At 45.6% G+C, this 11,326-nt stretch overlaps 1 protein-coding gene across 1 annotated transcript; it reads right to left on the bottom strand.

Annotated features, from left to right (window-relative positions):
* Positions 1-3,225: 3,225 nt before the first annotated feature.
* Positions 3,226-10,145, bottom strand: LOC130459038 (leukocyte immunoglobulin-like receptor subfamily B member 3). The gene is made up of 11 exons (XM_056826276.1): positions 10,067-10,145; positions 9,726-9,798; positions 8,961-9,223; positions 7,506-7,805; positions 6,259-6,474; positions 5,796-6,117; positions 5,317-5,438; positions 5,159-5,186; positions 4,925-5,001; positions 4,756-4,793; positions 3,226-3,591 (listed from the first exon to the last, which is right to left on the bottom strand). Exons 1-11 carry the CDS (start codon positions 10,143-10,145, stop codon positions 3,439-3,441), a joined length of 1,671 nt encoding a protein of 556 aa, XP_056682254.1. The 3' UTR covers positions 3,226-3,438.
* Positions 10,146-11,326: the final 1,181 nt, after the last annotated feature.

The raw sequence follows: 11,326 nt of genomic DNA, 5'->3' as shown, positions 1-11,326 counted from the left end.
TGATGCTTTCTGAGATATTGAGGTTATTGCTAAGATAAAAGGGTTGTTTAGGAGACAGACTATACTGAGAAAGGCCACATGTATGTATGAATTAAATATCAAGGGGGCCACAATTCCAGAAAGGCTCACCTCATTAGGTAGGATGCCACTGAGTCATGCTAGCAATCAATAGGACTGGGCAATGCAGTTCCTGACCAGCAGAAGTCCATGGGGGTGACTGGATGCTGTGGCTGGCTCTAGGATAGGGACTAAAGTGGACCCTGGCTGATTAGAAACAGGACTAGGAGGAATCAGACTAGGTTTAAAAAAGGCAGCAGGAGAAGCAGGAGGTTCTCTGGTCCTGCCTTTCCTCCTTCTTGGAAGCTGTTTTCTCTCTCTTCTTGGCCAGCACCTCTCACCTTACCTCATCAGCGATTTCTAGGAAGCAGCTGCTTGCTGGGATGGGGGGGGGGCAGGACTGCTGAGGGTGTAACAGGACTGAGAACCTGGAGTCAAGGAGGTGCAGCTTGGAGAGTTTCCTTAGACTTTCTTTCTCTCTCTCCCTTTTACTAATAAATATCATTCAAAAACCAGCCTCCAAGATTAGTTTAAATCATTACACACACAGACACAGAGATATATATGTCTATAAATGTCTGTTTGTGTGTGTGTATACATATGTGTCTGTGCATGTGCATCTGCATGCATATTTACACATGTAGAGAGTTCTATATCTATCTGTGTAGTTCTGTGTCTGTGTGTGAAATAGAGTTGATGTTGATTGATGGGAAACTATTTCCCATGCCAACTTTTAACACAAGTAAGTAGATGGAGGTGATCTTAATTGTTGCTTCATTTATTCGTGTCTTAATAATAGTAGGTAGGGGGCTGGCACTAGACCATGTGAGTATGAGTAAGTGCTCCAGAGGGCAGCATCACCAAGAATGAGTGTGAAATGGCACAAGATGGAAGAAGCTTTGAAGGTGTTGGGGAAGGTTAGGGAGGGCTGTGAAGGACAGAAGAGAGTGTTGGTGATCTTAGAGGTGATAGGGAGCTGATGGACTAGGGGCTGACACTGTCAGAGCTGTGATAGATGAGGGGAAGATAGACTGGAGTGGGGGGAGCCTGGTGGCAGGCAGACCCACCAGCAGCAATTGCAATGGTCCATATGTGAAGTCAGAAGGGTCTGTCCTAGGGGAGTAGCTGTGTGAGTAGACAGAAATGTAATCATAAGAGAGTTGTGTAGCTAGAAAACATGACTTGGCACCACACTGAATATATGGAGGGAGGTCAAGTGATGAGTGGCATCATTAAATGGAATGAGGTCAAGTGGCTTCCTCCTTTTCCAGTCTTCTCACACTTCATTTTCCTCCTCATGCTCTAGGGGCCAGCTACACTGGCTGATCTTTTGGATGCTTGTACACAATAATTTCTTAATTCTGTGCCTTTGTATTGGTTGCCCCCATGTCTAGAATGTTATGGCCTCTTAGTTTGCTTCATTTCCTCTAAGATTTGGCTCCAAACTTACTTGGCGTGTGTAGCAGTCCACGCCTAGCTATGGGCAAGGGGAACAGTTGGTATGTACAGATTGCCTTAAAAGAGAGCATGTTCAGTCTTGAGCATGCTCAGTATTGCTCATGGCTGGGAAGGCCTCTGACCCGTGACCCCAGCTTCTCCCAGGTTAGGCGGTAAAACAAGTTTCTTTGTTCTCGCCTGGTTAAGAGAAACCACACCTATGCCTTGTCATTAACCAATGAGGATCATCCCTATGTACTACATAGCAAAGGGTATTTATGGCCCAGCAAGCTCCGCCACTCCCCTTCCTTCTCTTTCAGGCTAGCTGATGGCTGTCCTTGCAGGAGCTTGGCCTCTGGCCAAGCTCCATCTTTAATCTTTCTCTATTCATCTCTCTGACCTGTGTGGTATTAAATATGGATCTCAGGACTGGTAAAAGCCTTCAGAATGGTCCTTTGATCAGAGCTTGGCTGTGGCTCATTGATAATTAATAAAGACTCATTCTGACCACCTCATATCTCTAATTGAACTCCGTCATCCTCCTCGTGGTATCTAAAACTTCTATCCTGTCTCTATCTTCCTACCTTGAGGCTTCTCTCCCCTCTGAGAGAGCCACAGGCGTGGGACTTTCCTTGACCACACAGATACTGAAGATTTCCTACCTAAGATTATAACCTCCTTTTTAGTGTAAAAGCTAGTGCTTTAGTTTAGTGATTATTTTGTGATAAATAAATTAAGTTGGTTCTGACACTTTTCCACAACTAAATCCCATCATTCCCCAATAGAGAAGTAGGTACTTAACTAGAATGAGGCACAAGGAAGAAAGAATATCATCAGTCACACAACTTCCCTTCTTTGTGCCTGGCAACTGCACATTATCCCCACAAAAGAAAAGTATTAGGACAGTTTAGTGGGGTAATATGGCCTCCACAATTTTTAAAAACATTTTTGATATTAAGCAATTCCAAAGGAATTGAATTGAAGTTTGATGTTTCCCTTGATTTTATTGGTCTGCACCTGAGTCACTAGCATGTTGTTCAGCAAGAGATCCTCATCTAAATCTGTATGGATCTTCTGGGTTTCTCTGGTTATATATAGAAAGGTCCTCTGTGTTTGCTGTGAATTTTAAAACTACTCCACCCTACTAAGGCCTTACTTTAGAAGATCTGATTTAGCTATTTCCTGATTAGTAACAATGGAGATACTTGTGTTAACAGAATCAAGTCTTGGGACCTATACATTTCTCCACCCTACTCAGTTTAACAAGATCAGAAATGCTTGCATCATACTGAAAGATTTAATATCTGAGGAAATGGCCTTCAACAGACATGTGCAGAAAATGTGGACAGACCTCTGGGCTGCCCTAAGTCAAGCTAAGCTATCATTGGTACAGATGAGATGCAGGAAAGTGACTGTCTATATAAGTCATGTCACTTGCTCTGTCTTCCTCTTTCCCTAGAGAGGAGACCCTGGCTAGAAGCATGCTAAGCATTCCAACATCTTGGTGTGGTGGCATCTATTTGTCTATGTTTGGTGGTGAGTTTACCCTTGAGATGATTCAGGCCCAGACATCTTGGCTGAGCCCTTTTGGAGTTCAGGCTGGTTCCTTCCTCCTTAGTTTCCAGGGCCTCTGGTCTTCTTTCTGGCACCTGCCAGGCAGGAGAAATCCTACATCCTTTCCTTCTTCCTTCTTCTTAACATTTTTCACTATATTAATTAAATCTCCATAAATTTCCAGCTGACTTGGGTATTTTATTATTTGGAGTTTTCCCTGGTGATCAATTCAATTTAGACTTTAAGTCACAATGCTAAAATTATCTTTACATTGCCCAACCCCAGTAAATATCCCTAATAATCATCATAGATTCTCAGTGATGGGAATCTGGGAAGGTATGCAAGGCAATAGGAGTGAGGGAGAGGAGAAGAAGAAAGGAGAGAATTTCTTCATGAAAGGTAGTGAAACCCTGACTCCAATGACACAGTGGCATAGACTATGGACTCTATAGGTTCCTTCTTGGAATCTGTTTGCTTCTTTTTTAGGGTTTTTATGTTCAGCTGAGTATACGTCACTTCTTGGGCATCTTTAGTCATGGTGACCTGAAGGAGAAATACAAGGGTGAGTGTGAGAGAGACAAATCCAGAGACTTGGAAATGGAAAAGTCTGGATAAAATGAAAAGATTCCAGCAGCAGCAGGGGAGATGGGCAGAGAATGTTTTGGAATCTTGGTCTGCTCTCTCTCTTGACTTGAGACCTCCTGAGGAGGTGGTCAATATCTCATTGGATCTCAATCTCAGAAATCTTTCTTTCCCTGAACCTTATCACCATCTTCCCAAACCCGAGAGTGGAGAGAGAATTTCAGAGAAAAGGAGTCCAGAAGAAGACTAATCCCAATCTCCCTTTGCCCTGAACTTGTGGGTGCTGCTGTATGGGGTCAAAAGCCAGGTTTCAGCACTCAGAACCTCTCAGGAGCTCAGGCCACCAAACGTGGCTTACCTCACTTTGGGGGGAAGAGTTTGGCTAGCTAGAGATCCCTTTTCCCTCTTCTCCTCTGACCCCAATTTACCAGCCATTCAACCTTATCCGTCATCCCTGTTGTTTAGAATAACTTTAAGTGACTCAAGACTGAGGGAAGGGCAATTACATCTGAAGGGGAGAGAGAGAAGTGATGTCTCCCCCAGATTAAAGAAGCTTGCTATTTATAAAGAGTCAAACAGTGGGGAGTAAACAGGCAGGCTTAGTGAGGAGCCATAACTAAAGAGAACTAGAAGGGGGGAAAAATAGATTCCCCCTCTTTCTGCTTCTTGATCCAAAGCAACATCAACTGCTCCTTCCTTTGTTCTGGACTTGAAGGAGAGAAGACTCCATTTCCCCCTCTCTTCTCTCCCCACATAAAAAAAAAACCCTCTATTGCCTGAGGGGACAGTGAGGGACAGTGGGACAGACATTTTTATCTTCTTATTTGTTGTGAATGCTTGGCAGGCCACCTGGTGAGACCTACAGTTGTCTCTGTTTCATACCTTTTATTACATGAAATGAACTTCCTAGGATTATCTAGGAAGTGAATGATATGGAAGTAAAGTTACTGAAATACTTAAAAAGCTCAAGGATTCCCAATTCACACTCCCTGGACTAGGTGAGTAGAAGAAACGACAGATAAGTGATTATCAGGTAGTCTAAGCCTTGCCTGGGACTTACGGGAAAAGGTTAAGGTCAAAGATGACCAGCTCCTCTACATGGAGGACAGGATGTGTCTAACTCACCAATCTTTCCCTTGGTCTCTTGTTGGCCACTTCTGCATCTGAAGGGGAAAGAAGTTTCATCAGTCATCTTGATCCCAAGACTAGGACCTATTTTCTGCTCAGACAACTCAGGCTCCAGTCCCCTCCCTCATCCCCATGACCATGCCCCATTTCTGATCCTATAACTTACATGGGGTTTCCTCTCTGGGGGCCTCAAGGGGCTGAGATAGGGAGACTGTCTGGGGAAGACAAGGGCAGCAGAGGCACCTGTAGGAGAACAGGGAGGAAATGAACAAGAGGATGCAGGTTACTCTGGAAGTTTCTTTGAACATCTTACCAGGCACACTATCCAGTAGAAAGAGTCCAGGGTTTCATAAGAAGGAAGAATCTGAGGACTATTGAAATAGGAACTGAGTCTCCTTACCTCCTAGGTCTGTTTCCCAGAAAGGCTCCTGTAGAGGGACAGGGCAAAGAAAACTATATTAGGAAAGTTCCCAAAGGAGGCAGATGAGCCCTGAGTCTTCACACATCTCTTTATTCCTTCAGACACTTAAGAGTTTCACTCTTCTTCCCCACACTTACCCATAGGAATAGATGAACAGTAGAGGAATGCCAACAGGGCAATACAGAGGGGGAAGATGGAGACAAAGCTGAGGGTGATGATGAGGATGATTCTGGGCACTGAGGAAGACAGAAGAGTCCTCCTAAATCATTGCCTTGAGGGGATCCTCACCTTGCCCCTGCAGTTGTCCCTGTCCTTTCTCCTCCTATCTCCCTTCAGAGTTCCCATCCAACATCCAACATTTTGGCCAAACACTACTTAGAAGGGGTTCCTGCCTTGGAATTAAGGTTAGAAACTCCAAAACCAGGATGGAGAAATGTGGGTCATGTGGAGTTATGAACTGAATCTTCCATTCTAGCCCACACCCTTGGCCTCCTGCCCTTAGGATCAAGGGTAATGTCCATGTCTTTGTTACCTCTTATCCTCTATTTCTGGGTGAGAGGCAAGGTCACAGTTTCCATCTTCTATAGGACGTGAAGCACAAATTGGTTGTTTTCACCTCCTAGTAGGTGCTGCATGTTTCTTTCTCTCACCTCTGACAGTTAGCTCCACAGGATCACTGTGCTGTGTCCAGAGACTGCCATTGGTGCTGGGCTGGTAGCTGCATGTATAATTGCCAGTGTGCTTGGTAGTCACATGAGGGAAGAAGAACTGAGCTCCATCCTGAATGATATCTGTGCTGTGCAGGATTTCATCATCTCCCTCCTTGTGCAGAAGAAACCCAGTACTCCAAGAGGGCCCCTTACACAGGAGGGTCACATTGGTTCCTGAGGCCACCTCTGGTCCTGGCCAGACTGAGAGGGAAGCCTTGGGGAATACATCTAGAATGCAAGAATAGAGACATTCGAAGTCCCTTCCACAAAGGGGTAGAGGGGACAAGAGGTCCATGGGCTCAAGGATTCTTTGCTCATTGCCTTCTATTTTCATTGGCTCAGATCATTCCTTGGCAAAAGCCTACTTACTTCCCCAGAGAGTGAGGGATGGTAAATCTGAAATGTATACTGGGAAACCATGAGGTTGTTCCTCCTCTAGGCCTTCTCCCTGGATCTTGGAGTGGTACATGACCTGGCCAATCTTTCTCCCTGCACCCTTCACACACATAGGGATGGAGCCCATAATCTCTACCTCATAAGAATCAAGAATCCTAAGTAATCCTGGACTACATTTCAATTTGGACACTCAACCTTCTTCTTTATACCTTCAGACCTTGACACATCCCAACTGTCACTTGGAACTCCAGGACCTCACTGGGTTCAGATACCTCTGAAGGAGCTCTCCTCTCATGGTAGAGGCAGCTCTATTTACCAGCATACTGAGCCCTCACAGAGAGGAGGGTAAATTCAGCTGACCTCTGGCTTTCTAACGGCTGAAAGGTCCATACCTAAGAGAGTTACTATTACCCCAGAGTGAAACTGGAGGCGCTACCAGAGTTAGAGAGTCCTTTGTACCCCAATCTCAATCCCAGAGCCTGAGAAGGCTGAAAGGAAAGGCTTAGGGAGAGAACCTGTTAGAGGAAGAACCCTCAACTGGTAGTCAGGACACTTGAGTCATGTCTTAGCTGTGCTCCTGAGTCCTGGTGTGACCGTGACCCACACATGGGCCCTGCATGAACCTTAGTTGTCATATATAAAAGAGGGAATTGGACTAGACCTCTCATCCCTTTCCTATTCCAAAGAATCAGGACTGGAAGGAGACTTTCTCATTCAGGGAACCTCACCCAACTTATGGTTTCATGTATCATACAAATCATGAGAGGGAGGATCATTTCCCCTCACTTTCCATCTGGGGTGTCACAGACCAGCTCAGTGCTGAGCCTAAAACCAGGGTTCAGATCATTGTTGTGGAAGAAGACTTGAGCCCTCTTATATACTCTGTTATTCTCTTGTATGACTCTGGACAAGTCTTTCCCTCTTCATGGTGCCATTTTACTCATTGGGGGTTTTGACTTCAAGAACTTCCAAGGGATCTTTGACCTCTGAGCTGTTGTGACATTGATATTAACCCCCAACCCAGGATTGATCAGTATTTTCCTCCCAGTCTTCTAGATCACAACAGAATCTTGTCTTCAAAGACTCCTGAGCCCTGACAGGACCTGGAGGTAGAGCTGGCAGTATAGATACTATGCACTAAAATCTATGGGTCCTCTATCAGGGTTGAGGCCAGAAGGGTCACACTCACAGTTCTTCTGGGGATCACACACAAGCCTCACCTGGTACCACCAACTCTAGGGCATCACTCATCTTTGATCTCCTATTAGAGCCATTCTGTTCCTTATAAGCACACTTATAGCTCCCAGTATCCTCAGGGCTCACAGAAGAGAGAAGGAAGCCATTCTGGGACTCTGCTGAGAGATGCTGCTGTAAGGGCAGCTGCATTTCATCCTTCCACAGAGTGAAAATCCATTCTTGAACAGAAGAGAGCTTGGGCTTTGAGCACCAGAGAGTGATGTTGGTCCCTGGGGCCACAACTGGGCCAGGCTGCGCCCACAGAGTGGGTTTAGGGAGTACTCCTAAGAGGAAAATGGCAGGAAAATAAATAGGAGCTCACATTGGTAGTCCTCCTTCTTTAACCCCTTAGTGAGAGGGGAACAGTAGTCTACACTCTGTTGTTCTCTTTTTGCCTGGGGCCTGCCCTGACCTGGGAACCCCCCCCAACTCTTGGGGCTCAAACGGGAGCCCATGTAGAACATGAGGATATTCAGTGGTCTCCTCCACTCTTCTTCCAAAATATTCCTTCTGAATTCCCAGGATTTTATGCTGTCACTAAAGCTCTGAGGGCTACTGTGAGGAAGAGGAGTGGATTTAGGCACTTGGAAGTTTTCCATGTCTAGTCACCAAGCACAATCAAAGCTAGGGTGTGACTGGTATATGACCTTCTATGGGACCTACTCTTGCTTTAGTAAGTGCAGCTACAGGTGCCAGTGTCCTTGGATCTAAGGATGAATGGGGAAGTGATGGATGAAGATGGGAAGGGCATCTGAGGAATGGAGAACTGTGTGAGCAAAGGCAGAGCAAAGGAGCATGATGGGTGTTTGAACCATTTGTCTAGGATGACTGGAACACAACGAGCACAGAAGGGAACAAAGGGAAATCCAATTAGACATGGTGATGCCCATTTGGGTTTTCAAAGGCAGAAAAAGAATTCTGGGTAAAGTCTTCTGGGCCAAAGAGAATATCAGGAGAGAGCATGCCTTCTCTAAAAGGTTGATCATCTGAGGATATCATCTGAGAGCAGCAGCTTAGCTCTCATGGATGGTCACCAGGGGACACTAACCCCAAGGGGGAAGATCTCTTTTTTTGGATTTGGGAGATTTGGGTTACCATCCTGGTCTTGACTCAAAATAACCAGATGGTCTACTCAAATCACTTTTCCTCCTTTCCAGACCACATTTTTCACATCTGTAAAAGGGAAATCATGGTGCATGTGTTCTTCTCATAGGCTTACCAAAGGAAAAGATTTCAGGACCTTATTTACACTCTCAAAATGTTAGTAGTGAAGTCAGGCTTACCCAGACCTTGGGGATGTGGGGGTATTTGGTGATGGAGGTAATAAAACCTGAGGCTTGTTGCTCAAGTACCCTACTCTCTAGAGAAGGATCTTAGGCTGATCTCTCAGTTCTGGCATCCTTCCCTCCAGGGACAGTTTGACACAAGCACTGCCTCACCATCCATCATCAGGAAAAGGGGTTTACTGTACTCTGACCATGAGTTCCCCAGCCTGTAGTGGCAGCTGTAGCTTCCCTTAAAATTCATTTCATTCACATTCTTGAGCAAGAACCATTCCAGACTGTGGGATACATTTCTGTCCTCTATGAGCTCTCCATCCTTCCATAGTTGGAATCTGTCACTGCCCACTTGGCCCTGGCACTTGAGGGTCACATTTCCTCCATAGTAGACCAGAGGACTTGGGAGAGTAGAGAGGGTAGGACTAATAAGAGTTCATGAGAAGGAAACCAAGTCAAGATATCCAGAAATTCCTCTGGCCCCTGTGTCTCTTTCAGTTCTGAATCCCCAAACCCCCTCCGGGAGTCTCCCCATTCACTCATACCGATGATCTATGTTTTCCACCCTGATCACTATTGGGCAGGCTCTATGGGTGAACTTGAACCAAGAGAGGGAGGAGCACAAAAGGGTGCTGGGGACCACTTACCCATCTGTGCTCTAATCACCCTGTCCAGACACAGCCCTGTAAGAGATGATCATGTTATGGATGACTCCTTTCCAATCCAGGCTAATCCCATCCACAACTCTTGAACCCTGATCACTTAACCATCTTTGGTCAGAATTTGGAGAAAGGGCCCTTTAACCAGACAGTGTGGTTTTGATCTTCCCAAAAAGTTTCTGCTCCTGCTTAGGGTCCCTCTCTGTCTTTGAGTCAGCCCCTTTATCCCAACGTTCCTCCCTCCCCAAGCTTGACCCTGGAAACTCACCAATGGAGAAGAGGAATGTGACTGTTGGGCCCATGGTGGGTCTTCAGCTGTGTCCTGAACTGCTCCAACTCAACTGTGCAGAAGGGAAAAGGTAGCAGGACAAGAGACTGACCCAGGATGTGGTGGCCAGGCAAGATGCTTTCCACCCCCTAAACCCAGGCCCCACAATTTCCGCTCTGATACTGATGAAATAAAGATGATGGTCCTTCAAGGCTTAACTTTGAGGGTGTCACAGTGTTTTAGGGTAAGTTTACCTTGGCAATGATCAGGAATTTTGGTGGATATCAAGTACTGAGGGCTGCCTAAGTGTACCAAGGATGCCCCTAAATGCTTGAACGTACCTGGAAAGTACAAAAACCGCTCACCATATAAAACCTTACTTGGAAATGAACAAGCTTGAGCATAAAGGGCTGATGCCATGTCCCTAGAAGACTAAGCTTCAGGCCCCAGACTCAGCTGGTTATTGTCCATGTGTTTCATGTGTGGTATAATTTCTGGGTCAGTCTCCTCCTCATCTCTCTTGGGGTCAACAACAATATCCACCACTACAAATACAACAATAATGACTTGCAGTTATGTAGCCTGTTCAGTTTTGCAAAATAATTTGGAGATATAATCTCAGTTAATTCTCACAACAAAATGGAAGATAGGTACTATCATCCCATTTTATAGACGAGAAAACTACTTTAGAAGGAGGTGAAATTCCTTGCTGAGATTCACGCTTCCAGGAAGAGTATGAGGCAGGATTTGTATTCAGGTCTTCCTGACTCCAAATCTGGTGAAATTATGGAGCAGCCACTGAGTAGTGCAGGAACTTGATGAAGGCCAGGGTCTTTGAGCTCCAGGTATTTAAGCTATTCAATTCCAGCATCTCTTTTGGATCACCTCAATGGCAGCACTTTTCAGGACAGGAATAGCAAGCTATAGGCTTGGCCTCTTCTGAGGCAGGTTATTGAGGATTTGTACCTGTACAAGAAGTTGACCCTTGACTTTGGGGTCTCTGGAGCCCTGTTTGACCACAGCTGACCTTTCTGTGTTTTCTTGTTCATCATCACTCAGTGACAAGGTCCATCCTGTGTTACCAGACAAGGAAGATGAGCACCATCAACAATGAAACCTTCACTCAGTGTCCAGTGTTGGCCAGGCTCTAAGCTAAGTGCTGGGGAGGCAGAGAGGCTCCCCATGAGCTTCCTTCTCTGGGGTGAGTCAAGAGGGACACAGAATAAATCTGTACAGGATGAACAGACAAAAGGATTCCTGCCTGTGAAGAGAAACAAGTTAGTGTGAAAAGGCCCAGGGCACTCATTGTTGGAGAGTCAGCTTCTTGAATGAATGGAGGGAACCTGTGATGTGAAGGTGAAGGTGGAGTTCATTACAGAGCAGAAAGACTGAGCATATCTGTGTGGGAAGGAGTGGTTAGTTTGGCTGATCTTTGAGAGCAGGAAGGGGAAGAAGACATAAGGAGGCAGGGAAGGCCCCTTGGAGTCAGGTTGTGAACAGAAAAGTCAATTTTTTATCCTGGAAGTTTCAGGGAGCCATTGGTGTTGACTGAGTCTGGATGTGACATGGCCCATCCTGTTCCTCTGGAAATTACTTAGTCA

Source organism: Monodelphis domestica, chromosome 4 (assembly GCF_027887165.1).
Source record: "Monodelphis domestica isolate mMonDom1 chromosome 4, mMonDom1.pri, whole genome shotgun sequence".
NCBI lineage: Eukaryota > Metazoa > Chordata > Mammalia > Didelphimorphia > Didelphidae > Monodelphis > Monodelphis domestica.
This window is presented reverse-complemented; position numbering and strand designations above follow the sequence as displayed.